Source organism: Asparagus officinalis, chromosome 8, assembly GCF_001876935.1.
Source record: "Asparagus officinalis chromosome 8, Aspof.V1, whole genome shotgun sequence".
Classification (NCBI taxonomy): domain Eukaryota; kingdom Viridiplantae; phylum Streptophyta; class Magnoliopsida; order Asparagales; family Asparagaceae; genus Asparagus; species Asparagus officinalis.
This window is the reverse complement of record NC_033801.1, coordinates 128,055,274-128,073,299: the sequence shown is the minus strand read 5'-3', so window position 1 is coordinate 128,073,299 and position 18,026 is coordinate 128,055,274. Positions and strand designations below refer to the sequence as shown.

The window sequence follows — 18,026 nt, the reverse complement described above, 5'->3', positions numbered from 1 at the left end:
ATGTTTATCACCTTCTCTTTGTCTTGAGTGGTATTTGGATGTCTGTAAGTATTTTTTGACGTCTACAGATACCCCCTCCAAAGTATCACAGACTCATCATTTTGAAGAGGAGTCTGGGACACTTTGGATATGATAAATTTTCCTTGTAATTTCTTTAGTACTTGGTTGAGGAAGTTACGTAACATACTCTATGGATGGCTTCAATCCTTGACTTCTTTATCTTTTAGCTTATTCAGTACTTTGTAGAATAGCTAAAATCCCTCAGGTGCTGCGTTTATCACGTGGCCGTTGTCGAGGTCTTGAATTTGAACTACCGTCGAAGAATGGAGAAATAGTTTATACTCATATGCTCCATTGGAGTGTTCGGGAAATAGTTTAACCTCATATACCCGTTAGGAGGTAATTAGATTATTCTTAAGAATATTTTGAGTAATATTCTCCAGAAACTTCCTGTTGAGATTAGGGAAATAGTTTAGACTCGTATACCTATTGGAGTATTCTGGTCTCTTGTTTGTTGGTAGAGATGAACCCGAAATCGGAGAGGAAGAATTTTATATTCTATCTCCTGATCTCTTGTTTGTTGGTAGAGATGAACCCGATGATGGAGAGGAAGAATTTTATATTCTATCTCCTGGTCTCTTGTTTGTTGGTAGAGATGAACCCGATGATGGAGAGGAAGAATTTTATATTCTATCTCCTGGTCTCTTGTTTGTTGGTAGAGATGAACCCGATGATGGAGAGAAAAATTTTTATATTCTATCTCCTGGTGCAAAAGAAACTCAAAGTGGGGTCTCCACTTAAAGGATCTGGATTGGTTTGAATAATCCTGACTGTCATAGGGTTTGATTATTCAATTCAAAAGTATACCTCTCGTTCATGAAATGAATCGAAAGGGGATTTGGTTGTGGTCCTAACTGTAGTAAGGTTTGACCAAGTGGGAGTTTTGAGACGATCCTAACTGTTTAAAGGTTTGACCGTTCAATTTGAGTGGACCTCTCGTTCATGGAAGGAGTCGAGAGGAGATTTTGGCTTTGGTCCTAACTGTTTAAAGGTTTGACCAGGTGGGAGTTTTGAGACGATCCTAACTGTTTAAAGGTTTGACCGTTCAATTTGAGTGGACCTCTCGTTCATGGAAGGAATCGAGAGGGGATTTTGGCTTTGGTCCTAACTGTTTAAAGGTTTGACCAGATGTGAGTTTGAGACGATCCTAACTGTTTAAAGGTTTGATCGTTCAATTGGTGGACCTCTCGTTCATGGAAGGAATCGAGAGGGGATTGTGGTTTTGGTCCTAACTGTTTAAAGGTTTGACCAAATGGGAATTTGAGACGATCCTAACTGTTTAAATGTTTGATCGTTCAATTGGTGGACCTCTCGTTCATGAAAAGAATCGAGAGGGGATTTTGGCTTTGGTCCTAACTGTTTAAAGGTTTGACCATGTGGGAGTTAAGACGATCCTAATTGTTTAAAGGTTTGATCGTTCAATATGTGGACCTCTCGTTCATAGAAGGAATCGAGAGGGGATTTTGGTTTTGGTCCTAACTGTTGGAAGGTTTGACCAAATGGGGACTTGAGACGATCCTAACTGTTTAAAGGTTTGATCGTTCAATTTGTGGACCTCTCGTTCATGAAAAGAATCGAGAGGGGATTTTTGGCTTTGGTCCTAACTGTTTAAAGGTTTGACCATGTGGGAGTTGAGACGATCCTAACTGTTTAAAGGTTTGATCGTTCAATTTGTGGACCTCTCGTTCATGAAAAGAATCGAGAGCAGATTTTGGCTTTGGTCCTAACTGTTTAAAGGTTTGACCAAAATGGGAATTTTGTGAGGGAAGACTGGTCTAAAGAGGTGATCGAATCTCATCTCAGCAAAAGAGTATTCAGAAGTCATAGTAGTTTGACCAATTGAGGGTTTTGTGAGGGAAGATTGATCTAAAGAAGTGATCGAATCTCATCTCAGCAAAAGAGTATTCGGAAATCACCGTGGGGTTTAGTATTTATCATTTTGTTCATAATAATCGGGTTATCCCTAAGAATATTATTTAACATTCTTCCGGGAACTTCTCATTACATGAATTATCGACCCCCAGCTTTCTTTGCAAAACTGGGTATAACGAGGAGTACATCATCCTCAGTCACATGTTCGGGTTATCCTTAAGAATAGAAGATTCTCTAGGAACTTCCCGTTACATAAATCATCCACCCCCAGCTTCCTTTGTGAAGCTGGGTTTACCATTGTATTCAGTTGGATGACCGAGGAGCAGTTTATACTCGTATACTCTTTGGAGTATTGAGAAGCAGTTTATACTCGTATACTCTTCGGAGTTAGGGGAAAACAGTTTATACTCATGTATCCAATGGAGTATCAGTCGTCTTTACTTGGCTTGTTTCGCCATTATGACGCCGGAGTCAATTAATGCTTGGATTTTATTTTTGAGTCCGAAGCAAATCTCAGTGGGATGAAGAACCCTTCTGTGGTACGCACAGTAGTTTGGATCCGTAATCCTTTTAGCTCCCTCCTGATCTTTAATAGGTGGTAGCTCGATCTTGTCGTTGGTAAGGAGGTATTTCAAGATGGCTGGAGCTTCATCATCTTAGAAAGAATATTCCTTTTCGAACCTCGGATCGAGAGTCGTGTTCACAGGAATTGCGGATGTCGTCGGTTGACCCCTCTCAACTTTCTTTCTTTTAAGAAAGTGTTCAGCTTGTTCACTGCGCACTTTCAAATCTTTCCAAGTTTTGGATGGTACGACCCCCAGTGCTTCCAGGACATCGATGGAGAGATTATTATGATATGTTTGCAGGATGAACTCCTCTGTAACAGGATCTCTGCAATTCATTGCCATGTTACGGAAGCGCTTGACAAAATTGTCGACTGACTCTCCGTCTTTTTGTTTTTCATCCAGAAGGGTTCTGATTGATACTTCGGTGTCATCATCGAAGAAGTTGCTGAGGAACAAGCTTTCTATGTCATCCCAGCAATTGATGCTCCCTGGCTTGAGCCGTCGGTACCAATCGAAGGCGGGCCCACGAAGGGTGCCAACGAATGACCGGACCATTAAAACCTCGTTTCCAGAGATCATGCCCAAATGAGACTTAAAATAAATCAAGTGTTGAATCGGCAAACTCTTCCCTTCAAATGGTGTGAAGTTAATCAGATTGAACTTCGCCGGGTACGGTATTGAATCCCATTCCCTTGGATAGGGATATGGAATACCCGTCTTCTTAACTTCTTGAGCCGTCATCAAAGCATTGACTTTGTTTTCAAGCTCTTTCATTTTCTCGTCATCGTCTATGTCTTCATTCGAATGACGTTGAGGAGAATGAATTAGACCACCCTCTGCAAAAGGTGACATCGAACTACCCCCAATATTGTTATTGGGAGGATGTGCTAAACCACCCCCAGCGTTATTGCTATTGGGAGGTGTATCAGCCATAATGACTTCATCCACTTCTGGATCACTGTCATCTATAACATTCTGAGTGTGGCGGCTGGATTCAGCTCGCTGACTGGACTCAGTAGGTTGAAATGCCGCTTAGACTTTCTTTTATCAGCCACGTTGATGGTGACTTCAGGGAATTCCTCATCTTGGGCAGCTGATTTTCTTTTGCGGAAATGTCTCGGTCTCGGCTTAGGCTTCGACGATACAGAGACTCTTCGTGGGATGGCTTCTCGTTTGAAACAGTCACATTCTGATAATGCTGCTTTAACGAGTCGCGCACAGGAACACCGAGAGTTTATTTCTCGAATAACTCTCTTTCGAAAATTATTCACAACCCCAACTTGATAATACGATTCATCGGTATGATTGCCAAAAAATCGTATCGTTTGTTGGCATGACCTCCCAGGTATGACGATGTCTTTTGGTGAATGCGTCTTCTTCTGGGGGTGTAAAACCTTGTTGGCATTCTCAGGATAATTTATTTTTGTCTTTGAGCGATCCAAGGTTATGTCAGGAGTCGCACGTTTAAAACCACCCCCTTGCGGGTATGGAGTCTTAACGGGCTCTGAATGCTGATTTTGCATAAGTTCAGACTTTGGAATCCAAAATTGGCAGAGTTTCGGTGGTTCTTTGGTCACCGTTTCCTTCCTCCTTTCTCGTCTTTGTTGTAGGAGAGTTCGGACATGAGCAGCATTTGCACGACGTTTTTGTATACGTTCTTTGAGGGTCGAACGAGTCCTTTTGACAATAGTCCATTCCTCCGTCGTGAATTGTGCACTCGATGCCTCCTCGACTCTAAGTCCGCATGATAACGAACTTCGTCGGTTTGTTCCAAGGCCTTAGCTATTTGACGAGCGCGGCGTTGGCGTTGTCTCTGACGAGCTCTTTTCGTCAATGTCGGTGGACTTTGATTTAATGACTCTTTACTTGGCGAAGAGCCATTATGAGCAAAGAGGTTGTGAGTAGAATCCTCAGCAACAATCAGGCGAGAGTCTTCATTCTGTGCCTTCTTTTTCATGGAAGTCTTCTTCAATGTTGAGATCCTCTTGTATTTGCGAGACAATGAAGATCTTGAAGAGGATGATGAGAGATATTCCTCAAACTTGGTTTGGTCGAATTCGTATTCGACCATGGATTCAACTGGAATCTTGATGATTGGCTGCGACACGACGGTCTCGGCAGCGAGACCGTTAGCTCCCACTGTGGTCGCCAGTTTGTTTTCGTCAAAAGTTGCTTTTGCTGTGGAATTCATTATATCTTCGGTCGATTACAACAAATTCAAAAGAAATAGCCTTTTTATAAGACTTCTTTTACACAACAAAAAGAAAATTACAACTTTTTAGAAACAAACGCAGGATCGTTGTTTGGATCGCTGCTTGTGTGGGATCTTTGCCTGTGCCGGGAGCGCTTTGACTCGTGGACCACCGAATCACAGATTCTGATTGAACCGTGAGGGGCTTAATGATCCTTCCTTAGTTTATCGAAGTAAGAATTTGAAGCGAATATCTTATCGATGTAAGATGTTCACTCTTCTAAAGATCAAGTCAGAGCTTAGATCTCTAGGAATCGCCAAAAGCTTCTTGATTTTTTCCTGGAGTTAGGTAAGTTATAAGCTATTTCATTACATGACTATTATAAGCCGCTTGACGAATTCCCTATTATGTTTCAGATATGGTCACGTTACATCAAATGTTGCAGAGTCATTCAACAAATGGATACATGAGGCTAGGCTACTACGGATACTTCAACTGGTAGAGCACATACGTAAACAGATTATGGTTCGTATGAATGAGCGACGAACCATGGCTGAAAGCTGGAATCAATTTCTTTGCCCCAAAGCTGAACTTGCTCTCAAAGAGAACATGGAAAATGGCCGTCCATTGGAGGTTCGTCAGTCCCACACAGGATTATTTGAGGTACAATCCCATAGATCTTGTCAAGTGGATCTAGACAATAAAACATGCACTTGCCGTGGGTGGGATGTAACCCGTGTCCCTTGCAAACATGCATGCGCATCCATTATGTTTATGAAAAGGGATGTCTACCAGTTCTGTGACTGGTTTATGACGGTTGAAGCCTTTAAAAAGAGCTACGAGCCAATCCTCTACCCTATCCCTGACTTTGAGAAGCGCATCGTGCCAAGGGATGAGATACAGATCCTACCTCCACTTACAACAAAAAGGAAAGGGAGAAATAAAACCAGGCGTATCAACAACAGAACTGTTTACACGCGGCCAGTAAAATGTTCTCGATGTCATATGGAAGGTCATAACCGTAAAACATGTAATGAATCTATAGCTGACTAAGTGTTTGATATGTTGAAGTGGTTTCGTCCCAGTATGCAATAAATATTTTGTTTTTTTCCGATTGAATGTTTATTCTTGTTAATCGGGAACAAACATCAGCTTCCACTAGATAAAAAGTTGTAAGTAACAAAACAACTATCATATTAGGCCTAACGCGCACAAAGAATAGAACTAACATCTTAGTTATTCAATGCACTCGAATAACTAGGAGTAACAAGCCAAAGAATAGAACTAACTTGGTATCAGATAGTACTAACATGTAATGAAGCAGAACTGACTTGGATCGGAACAGGTTACAGAATAGAACTAACACTGTGAAGATTAGAACTAACACTCTACAGAATAGAACTAACACTGTGCAGATTAGAACTAACACTCTACAGAATAGAACTAACACTCTACAGAATAGAACTAACACTCTACAGAATAGAACTAACACTCTACAGATTAGAACTAACACTGTGCAAATTAGAACTAACACTCTACAGAATAGAACTAACACTGTGCAGATTAGAACTAACACTCTACAGAATAGAACTAACACTGTGCAGAATAGAACTAAAACTACAGAATAAACTAACTTGGTATAAAATGAGAACAAACTTTGTTTAAATTAGAACTATCTTTGTATAAATTAGATCTAACGTTGTATAAAATAGAACTAACTTGGTATAAATTAGAGCTAACGTGGTATAAATTAGGTTTAGAACGTGGTATAAATTAGGTTTATAACGTGGTATAAAATAAACTAACGTTGTATAAATTAGAACTAACTTGGTATAAATTAGAACTAACATGGTATAAAATAGAACTAACTTTAGATCTAACGTTGTATAAAATAGAACTAACTTGGTATAAATTAGTAAATTAGATATAACGTGGTATAAATGAGATATAACGTGGTATAAATTAGGTTTATAACTTGGCATAAAATAGAACTAACATAAATTAGATATAACGTGGTATAAATTAGATATAACGTATAATAAAATAGAACTAACAAGCCATCACAAACTACAGATTAGAACTAACACTCTACAGAATAGAACTAACACTATATAAATTAGAACTAACACTCTACGGAACAGAACTAACACTGTGCAGATTAGAACTAACACTCTACAGAACAGAAATAACTTGGTATAAATTAGGTTTATAACGTGGTATAAAATAAACTAACTTGGTATAAAATAGAACTAACTTGGTATAAATTAGATCTAACGTGGTATAAATTAGGTTTATAACGTGGTATAAATTAGAACTAATATAAATTAGATATAACGTGGTATAAATTAGATATAACATGTAATAAAATAGAGCTAACAAGCCATCACACACAACAGAATAGAACTAACACTCTACAGAATAGAACTAACACTCTACAGATTAGAACTAACACTATGCAGATTAGAACTAACACTCTACAGAACAGAACTAATACTGTACAGCTTAGAACTAACACTCTATAGATTAGAACTAACACTATGTAGATTAGAACTAACACTCTACAGAATAGAACTAACACTGTGCAGAATAGAACTAACACTCTACAGAACAGAACTAACACTCTACAGAATAGAACTAACACTGTGCAGAATAGAACTAACACTCTACAGAACAGATCTAACATGTTATAATATATAACTAAAAGGGTGCAGATTGGAACTAACACAACATTTGTAACAAACTATTTGGTGGATAAGCAAAATTTAACAAGAAAAAACACGCAATGATGCCAGGTTTTCATTTGTTGCTGCCCTCGCTGGATCGGTTTGGGTCTAATAAACCCTTTTCGCTGTCACTCGCCTTCCATTAGGTTTATAACGTGGTATAAATTAGAACTAACATAAATTAGATATAACGTGGTATAAATTAGATATAGCGTGTAATAAAATAGAGCTAACAAGCCATCACACGCAACAGAATAGAACTAACACTCTACAAAATAGAACTAACACTCTACAGATTAGAACTAACACTATGCAGATTAGAACTAACACTCTACAGAACAGAACTAACACTGTGCAGCTTAGAACTAACACTCTACAGATTAGAACTAACACTCTACAGAATAGAACTAACACTGTGCAGAATAGAACTAACACTCTACAGAACAGATCTAACATGTTATAATATATAACTAACACTCTACAGAATAGAACTAACACTCTACAGAATAGAACTAACACTGTGCAGATTAGAACTAACACTCTACAGAATAGAACTAACACTCTACAGAACAGAACTAACACTGTGCAGAATAGAACTAACACGCTACATAATAGAACTAACGTTCTACAGAATAGAACTAACACTCGAAGGTCCTGGCTTACTGCGCTTTGAGGAAGGAGAACTGGATCCCGCTGAGCCACTGTGGGAGACGACGGGGTTTAAAGGGAGAGGAACATTGCCGGTAGGGAGAGCCCTTGGAGAATTGGCACCCCCGACCCCTTGGTTACGGAGAAACAGCTGCCATTGGTCTCTCTCGACCGTCATGTGGACGCCACCCCAACTAACCTCAATTAACTTGGGTTCGGCCCTAAAGGGTTGCGCACGCTGGGGCCCTAAGTTGAGTCGTGTGGATCCCTGAGCCCTCTCCAAATCCCCCCCGCTTTGGACCTGCGTGATGGCGTATCCTTCCCTGGCGTTACCGTCCACCGGCGAGATGTAACGGAACCCAAGCCTCTTAGGGATTTCAGATAAATCCCTAACCTTGAGTAGAACTCTACAGTCTTTGAAGTTAGAATGTGTTATGACGTCCCTGGAGCACATGACACATTCACCGATACCAATGAGCAGAGATTGAAGAAATTCAAAATTCCAGAGGTGGTATGGGAGATTGAATAGGCGAATCCATACTAGAAAGGGTTGAGGCAACGTTGTTAGCCTCAGATCCTCTTTCCAACGGCGAAATCTGCCCTTAAATGTGCCCATATCTATCAAACCGAGATCAATAGCTTGGGCAAGAACTTCATCGGATGGAAACTGTACCATGAAGCTGTTCCCTGCCGCCTCCTTGATTTGATGGGGCCATGTCCTAAGATTGAAGCGGTAGGCCAGCATCTCTCGGAGCTCCTGCACCGATGGACGGCCTCTATCAAGATTGAAGATGGCGAAAGCAGAAAGATGCCGTATGGTGCTGGAGGTGTTGGCCGGGACGGTAAGCATCCTCAGAGGGGCACTTACGGTAATTCCATGATGACAATATCGAGAGCTGTGTCCTGTCCCATGGCAGTGTACACAAGAAGGATACCCAGCCATTTGTGAGGGTATACGATGAAAATAGATGACGCTGGGTTGTGGTTTTTAGCAGGGGGAGGGGTTTGCAAAGGCGCCTACGGTGGGGCCAGTAGAAGAAAGGTGGTGACCGTACCTATCGATGGAAGTTCGTATTAGGTATTTACGTTAATTAATTTATTTAACTGACTTGGGAACACTCGAATATATGATGTGATATGTTGCTGTGATGGAACCGTCGCTTCGAAAGAAGTGAGTAGCTGGAGGTCTAAAGATATCTTAAATAATTAAAAAATTAGAACTGACTCTGAGATAGAACTAACGAGCATGGTACAGAATAGAACTAACATTGAATGAGTTAGAACTAACGAGCATCACTAGAACGAACATGGTACAGATAGAACAATACATCTGATAACAATCATTTTCAATTACTTAAATATACATACATTATTGTATTTGTATGAACATATCATTCATCACTGTACACTGTTTCTTCTTTATGTTTTTGTTCAAAACCAGACAGTAATAATTGTGCGGCAAGTCTTGCTCGCATAGCTTCAGGGATATCGTTCAGAGGATTAACCAGTAATGTTGATCGTCTTTCAATTATGGATTTTACAAAGAGGTAGACGAACACACCACAGTCAAAGCTGTAACATAGAGTGAGTTCATTAGACATTTTCGGTCCGTTCGAATACTATAACACAAATTAACACAATATAGACATCGGAACTAACCGTCCTCTTTGTTGCTCGTATTTGATGGCTTGATATCTAAATATTTGGCACACATTATCTTCAATAAAATCAGCATGATGGGCATCAAAGAAGTTTATGATTTTATTAACAGGCTCCATACATTATCTTCAATAAAATCAGCATGATGGGCATCAAAGAAGTTTATGATTTTATTAACAGGCTCCATCTAAGCTTCGTGCCCAGCGGAGCTGTAATGCTTGACGACTTTATCTTTAAGGTCAATTTCTACAAGATGCCAATGATCGTGCCTGACCAAAGGGATCAAGAGATGCTCTATGCGGAATGTGGTATATTTGTCAATGAAGTTCAAATATAGCTCGTAATTGTTCACCTCCAAGTAGGGGTGCATTCGGTTCAGATACGGTTCGGATATGACCCTTACCATAACCATAACCACTTTCTGAAAACGGATACGGATACGGTTCGGATATTCATCGGTAAGAAAAAAGTATTACCGTATCCGCATTAAACGGAAACGGATACGGTTCGGAAATTAGAGGTTCGGATACGGTTCGGATACGGATACTAATCGGTACCAGTCCTTAGTCTAACCAAAGCTTTTTCCTACTACGAAAAGGACTAGCAGTAGGCATAAACAAGTTCGGACGGAGGCAACTAAAAACAATAGAGTAATTGTTAATGCAACTAAGTTGATGGTCTCCATGCAACAAAGGATCCATATTTTTGTTGTCTCTCAGCTAACTAACAATATTCGCACATCCTGAATGAACTCTAAATAGAAGCAAAACTTTCAGGTACTCATTTCTAGAGACTAGCCTGATAATAGTCAAAATAAAACCATGAATCAACTAAATGACAAGTAGAAGAAGATTTCTATCACTTAACCCCTTAAATACTTAAGTTTTTCTTCGCCGTTGATGCTCAATCTACAAACAAGCCAGCCCTAAAATAGAAACTAAAGTTAGAAGAATGGCTTGATAATAGTCAAAACACCAGCTTTTTCATCATCTTACAAACCCTAAGCGCCAACAACCACAATCCAACCTACCAATCAACAAATTAGACCCAAAATAACAAACCCCGCCCCCCAAAACCAGGAAACCCCCAAAAAACCCTAACCCTAAAAAGTTTCCAATTTCGGCAACAAACCAACAAAAGCAGCAGCGAACAAGATGAAAACAACAACAAATTGCTGCAGTGAGAGAGCTAAAGTAGAGAAATTAGAGAGAGAGAAACTCATAGAGATCGTTGGCGAGGACTAGATTGGGAAGCAGAGGCGAGATTAAGAGAGGCGACATCATCGGAGATGGAGACGGTTCAAAAGAGATGTTCGACGTCGTCCGTCGTCGTCGCGAAGAGGCGGAGCTCGGAGGCAGGGTAGGAGGCAGAGCTTAGGGGCGGGAGGCGGAGGTGCTCGGGAGGCGGAGCATGGGAGGCGGAGCTTGGGGACAGAAGAGCTCCGGAGGCGGAGGTCGGGAGCTCGGGAGGCGGAGGTCGGGAGGTCGGGAGGTGGAGGCGGCGCGGGAGGCGTACGCACAGGTTCAGTTTGGAGTCGGCTTAGAGGTGGAGGCGGGTGGGAAACAAGGAATTGGAGAAGATTAGGGTTTCTGAGAATTGAAGAGTTTTTTTGAGTTAGAATTTGGGTCGGGTTGCGGAGATATGTTATAAACCCGTCCCAATAGAACTATTATACCTAGCTCATTTCAAATATCCGGATATCCGGACCGTATCCGCAATTTCGACCCGATAACCGTATCCGAAACCGTATCCGGATAAAAAATCAAAAAACAGTAACCGTATCCCGAAACGTAAAATACCGAACCGCGTTTTAATTTTTCCCTACCATTTCCGCTTCTAAACGGATACGGTTGCCCGGGTCGGTCGGATAAATCCGCGACCACTTTTGCACCCCCTACCTCCAAGCCATAGAGTGAATGTGCGTCTGCAACACATCATGTTTGAGTTGAATTAAAACAAACATGAGCTGCGAAGGCCTAACTACACCGTATTAATTAAACTAACGCGCTACAGAATAGGAACTTAACACTGTGGAGGGTGAATAGAACTAACACGCTACAGATAGAACTAAGCGTTCTTACAATGACATAACACTGATGCAGAATAGACTAACACTGTGGGCAGATAGAACTAACACTCTACAAAGATTAGAACAACACTCTACAGAATAGAACTAACTCTGTGCAGCATTAAACTAAACACTTTACAGAATAGAACTAACACTGTGCCCCAGATGTTAGAAACTAACACTCTACAGAATAGAACTAACATCTACAGATAGAACTAACATGTGCGAGATTAGAAACTAACACTTCTACAGAACGGAACTACATGACTTATGGTAGGTCTAATTGATGCTAACTAGAACTAACGTGCACTCATGGTATAACCTAGATGGATTACATAAGATTGACATGAATTTTCAATCAAAAACTAAACGTGTCTGTGAAATTAGTAATGCATGTTCTTACAAGAAAGAACACCGATTTACACTCCATGATCCTTTTGCGTATGCCTCCTGGCTAATCGTGTCCAACTGATTTTTCTTCACCTTGTGAATTGTTATGAAACATTTAAAATTCAATTTAAACAATATTAATTTGAATTATTAGGAAGTATATGTTAACCTTGTTCGTCAAGGCGGCCACCCAACGACAGCACATATAAACAACTCTTCCCTGTTTAATACTGCTTGGTTTGTTACTATACATTATATCTCCTTGGTATAATTAGAACTAACATGAATTAGAAACTAATTATGGTGGAGATTAGCATATATAGCTCACTGAAATTACTTGTGAATCTTCTGAGAACAAATTTGGTTAAGACTTCTCAATTTCCAGCTTTTGTCGAGTCTTTCTGCTACGAGAATGTTATCTTTAATTATGTACAAAAGCACTTGCTGTGCTATCTATTATGCGTAAGTTAAACAAATGTAGGGTCTGGAAGCTCATTATTCAGCTCTCCCAATAGAGCTTCCTCTTCATCTGTCATTGGCTTTATACTCAACGCATCAAAAGTGGGGATTTGAATACCGGAGTAAAAATGAGTAACTTTTTCAGCTAGTTTTACTTTTGGTTCAGGACTTTCAAGTATATCTATACTAATTTTTTCCTTTTTCTTTCTTTTGCCTTCAGTATATGGTGTCCTCTTCCATTTAGATCTCCTGCTTACCCTTTTTGCCTTTGGTCTACGCTTTGCTTTCACATTGCTCGTTAGAACATCTACAAGTTTGTCCACATCATGTTCAATATTCACAAGATCCTCTTCCTCCTGTGCTTCCAACTTATCTACATTCTCCTTGCCTTTATCTACAATATCTTCCTCCTTATCTACACCATCAACAGTATCCTCATCAAAACCTTTGTTATCTACAATAAAATTTTCATTTTCCATATGCTCCTCTTCCTTATCTACCATACGCTCCTCTTCATTATCTACAATATCTTCCATATGCTCCTCTTCCTTATCTACCATATGCTCCTCTTCCATATCTACAATATGTTCCATATGCTCCTCTTCCTTATTTACACTATCCTTAACCTTAGTATCTACAGTTTGGTCAACCTTACTATATACCCCCTCCCCTGGAGAAGTAACTGGCTCCTCTTCTATTGCCTCATCGTCAGCAGGATGGTTTACATCCTCCTCAACAATCTTATGTATATGTTCTTGACTGGTGGACTCTTCCTTATATACACTGCTTGTTTTGGACTTCTGTTCCTCTTGAGCTCCCTGTCGCTTCTTCCTAATTTCATTTGCAATTTTCTGTTTGATATTTGACTTAAGCAGCACTGGGTCTATAACCTCATCATGTCTTCCACATTTTTCAATTATCCTGTTAAGCCTGTTGATCTCAATCATGAATTCTTTACAATAATTGCTCTTGGTCTGCTTTGTAGCATCAAGAAGTCGCTTGAGAAATTTAGCAGAATTTCTCCAAAATGTGAGTTGCTGCTCAATGGGAAGAACATTGATCTCCTCTTCATCGTCAAAAGCAACGTCAATATGCTTTGCCATGATCTGTTATTGATACAAGATTATAATTTTAAGTAGGATTAAACATAATTAGGATATTCTTTGCAGTTAGTGTGAAATGAGTACGACTTAACATAACAGGATACTTACGTAACCTATTGAGAAGTTCTTAGTAGTTTCTTCCTGCAAAGTCTTCCTCTTTGCCTGACGCTTTTGCTGAAGAACTTCATCCCTTTGTTCAGCGGGAAGTGGATGAACATGACCAGGAGAAGCGACCTCCGCAATAGGCCTATGGACAAATGTTGTTGACGCTGACTTAGCCTTTGAAATAATTGTCGGCATCCTCATAGATGCGATTCTCTCCTCCCCTAATGCCCAATTTGTCATTGGAGGTCTGGAGGTGTCTAAGAGGGCATATTTCTTTATGCCTGTCATCTCGTAGTACCAAAGCTGTACCAAATAATATATTTACCATTAACATTTAATACTAGACTAGACTAAAGAGAATAAAATATGGCTGCATCTAGAACTAACATGGTGTAAATTAGTACGTGGTACGACATGAATTATGATAGAACTAACATGACCTATGATAGAACTTAAATGGGTGCAGATAGAACTAACACTCTACAGAATAGAACTAACACTGTGCAGATTAGAACTAACACTCTACAGAATAGAACTAACACTGTGCAGATTAGAACTAACACTCTACAGAATAGAACTAACACTGTGCAGATTAGAACTAACACTCTACAGAATAGAACTAACACTGTGCAGATTAGAACTAACACTCTACAGAATAGAACTAACACTGTGCAGATTAGAACTAACACTCTACAGAATAGAACTAACACTGTGCAGATTAGAACTAACACTCTACAGAATAGAACTAACACTGTGCAGATTAGAACTAACACTCTACAGAATAGAACTAACACTGTGCAGATTAGAACTAACACGCTACAGAATAGAACTAACATAGAATAAGTTAGAACTAACAATGCATAGGTACGAATTAGAATGAAACAAGATCAGTAAAATATGGAACTTACACACAATAGTGTCATGCAACCTGGGACATATGCGACCTTTTGCTTCTTCTTTCCCTCCAAAGCAACTCCAATGCCCCTGATAATTTCATTATAAAAGAACGGGGCCCATGCAACAGAATTGACCCTCTGAATGCTATCCAGGTACCTGAGTAAGGGTCTAGGGATACCTTCCCCTGCTATGGGACTCCATATCATAGAGCATTGGTACAAAATTTGTAGCAGAGCAAAATCCTCGATATCCCGCTTTTTGGTAGATTCAACAAGCCGTTCAAGTAGCCCTTCAAGATGTTTACGTTGGCTGGTTTCTGCTTTTTTTAACTTCTTACCCTCTTCAGAAATAAAAAGCTTAGAGAAGTATTCCAGCCATATTCTGCTTCTTGAGTCCCTATTGTTCCTTATGTCCTCCCCATAAATTGGGAAATAAGTATGGTTGTGGACCCATTGCAAATCAAAACTAACATTTTTCATACCCCCACTTTTTGAATCAGGTATACAAAAGGTGTTATTATCTCTATCGAAAAAGCTCAGCAGCAGCTCAAGGGTGGGCCGATCAGGCGCAGGAGCCCCAAACAAAATGTAGTGCTGAAATATAGAACCGCAGTATGCATCCCTATGCCACTGACGGATCTTCGGGGCAAGGCGCTTCATAAATGCCCAATAAGCCCCGATATTGGCCGTTAACCTTAGTGTTTCTGCTGAGCCTGTTAGAGCAATTTTTTTCCTGCAAAAAATTTTCGAATTTGTACGTTCAATAAGACATATGAAACAATATTAGACCTAGCACTAACGGGAACAAAATAGAGCTAACACGTAATATTATAGAACTAACATTGGACTCATATTAGAACTAACATTGGACTTAAACTAGATCTAACGTTGGTATAAATTTAGAACTAACATTGGACAAAGCCTAGAACTAACAATATTAGACCTAGCACTAACGGGAACAAAATAGAGCTAACACGTAATATTATAGAACTAACATTGGACTCAAATTAGAGATAACATTGGACTTAAACTAGAACTAACGTTGGTCTCAAACATTGGACAAAGCTTAGAACTAACAATATTGGGTTAATCTGCATTGTCTGTTCGCAGTATAACATAATACTTACTGTTTTTTTAAGGGGGATTCGTTGGTACGACCAGTCATTGTCGTTCTCCTTTTTCTGGTCTCGCTATTGTAATGCCTCCTTTTGCATTTCAATTAGGGTTTTCGTAGCTTCCTCCGTGCTGCCACCCGCAGATGAAGCGCCTTTTCCTTCCAACTCGGCTCGGTGCCCGACCTCGTAGTCGTTACTGGATTCTTCCGTAGACGACATTTTTTCGGCGAAAACCCTAGAAACGTTGAAATCCGTACAGAAATTAGGAAGACGAAGAGTTTTTGATGGCGGTGCTAGGTGGAAGAGAGAGAAAGAGAGGGAGAGTACTTGTAAAGGTGAGGGGCACATTAACCCAGCTCAGTCCCATCAGAGGGCAAGATTGTAACTTCCTCTGGCTTTTTCTGAAAAAAGTCAAATCGGGACCTCGTCGCAAATACTATGCGTATTTGGGGCTATTCCACATGGGGCAAAGTACAGGGGGGCTAGTCATACGAAGTTCCCACTTTTGGGGCATGGACACATTTTTCCCTAATAATTTTTTTGTTTTTTTTTTGTTGATAGTAAGTACGTTCACTTTGATCGACGATCTTACTTAGATCAATAAACATAATTTGTATATCCTCGCTGTCACGCTAAAGAGCTAATTGTTGGTCATGTTCTTCTACTTCTCTAGCTCGCAATTCTAATTTTATTGTTTCATTTTCAAGTTTCATTATCATCAATCACTCTAATTTTCCCCTGCTCATTTCACGTTTAGCATCCATCTCTTGCATACTCTTAATAATTCCCTCCTCAGAACTAAACTCCGCCGACTTTTTTCTCTTTGTATCTACTTCTTTCTTCCAACAGGCTGACTTGCTGGGCTGTCTGTGGGAGACTGGCCATCTCTCGTGTTCATAAAACTTTCACTCTCCGTGTTGAGATCCATAATGTCCTCTGTTGCATTAGGCCGACTTTGCGTGTTTGATTCTGATCCTTCAGAGATGCTCCAAGCTGCAGCATGATTGGATTTAGGGTCAGCCCATTTCTCGGCATCCTTGAGGATCGTCCAAACATGATCGAACTGAAATCCTTTCCTTTCTTTAACATCTTCTCCGTACATGATTCTAGCTTGAGTCAACTAACAAAATTACAAAAAAAAATTTAGACAGTTGAAAATGATATTATAAAATCCATAGTAAAATTATATACTTACTATATCGAGTTCAGAAGCTCCGCTCGGATTCAATCGCTCGATTTGTCAAACACAACCCTAAAATTTGTTTCCTACCTTCTTAATTGTGTCCATACGACATTCTAGAGACCTTGGTGTTTGTGGTCTATCACCTTCCTTTTTATGGAATACTGCTGTGATCCTTTCCCACATCTTATCTTTCTTTTGACATGTGCCTAAGACTGGGTCTTGAGAAATTTCAAGCCATGCCAAGCACATGAATTGATCTTCTTGGTTACTGAATGATTGTCCTCGAACAGATGTCACAGTGGATGAAGAAAGATTGGTGGACAAAAGTAGTTGACTAAATAAATCAGAAAGAAAGGATGGAAGTGTGACCATATGGGATAAGAGCTACCATTATTTATAATACAAGTCTCCCAATAAGAGGTGATGGTGGGAATTTGGTGATTGCAAGAAGACAAACACAGGACTCGATATTAACACGACCTGACATGGATCTTGGAAACATCACCTGACAAGAGGTGATGGTGAGAATTTGGTGATTTTGCAAGAAGACAAATACGGGACTTGATATTGACATGACCGGACATAGATCTTGGAAACATCACCCGATAATAGGTGATGGTGGGAATCTGGTGATTGCAAGAAGACAAACACGGAACTCGATATTAACACGACTGGACAGGGATCTTGGAAACATCACCCGACAAGAGGTGATGGTGGGAATCTGGTGATTGCAAGAAGATAAACACGAGACTCGATATTGACATGATCGGACAAGGATCTTGGAAACATCACCCGACAAGAGGTGATGGTGGAAATTTGGTGATTTCAAGAAGACAAACACGAGACTCGATATTGACACAACCGAACATGGATCTTTCACAACTCTTTATTAATATGAACTCTAAATGCAAAACTTAATATTTCACAACTCTTTTCTCTCAATACAATAAAATATGAGCTTTGGAGAAGGGCCATCTTGGAACCACT

At 40.0% G+C, this 18,026-nt stretch overlaps 2 protein-coding genes across 2 annotated transcripts; one reads left to right on the top strand and one right to left on the bottom strand.

Annotated features, from left to right (window-relative positions):
* On the top strand, positions 5,028-5,768 carry LOC109822500. Its single transcript, XM_020388710.1, has 2 exons — positions 5,028-5,038; positions 5,107-5,768. The coding sequence occupies exon 2, from the start codon at positions 5,213-5,215 to the stop codon at positions 5,741-5,743; it is 531 nt and encodes a 176-aa protein (XP_020244299.1). The 5' UTR covers positions 5,028-5,038; positions 5,107-5,212; the 3' UTR covers positions 5,744-5,768.
* On the bottom strand, positions 16,686-17,411 carry LOC109821913. Its single transcript, XM_020388070.1, has 2 exons — positions 17,127-17,411; positions 16,686-16,976 (listed from the first exon to the last, which is right to left on the bottom strand). Exons 1-2 carry the CDS (start codon positions 17,409-17,411, stop codon positions 16,686-16,688), a joined length of 576 nt encoding a protein of 191 aa, XP_020243659.1.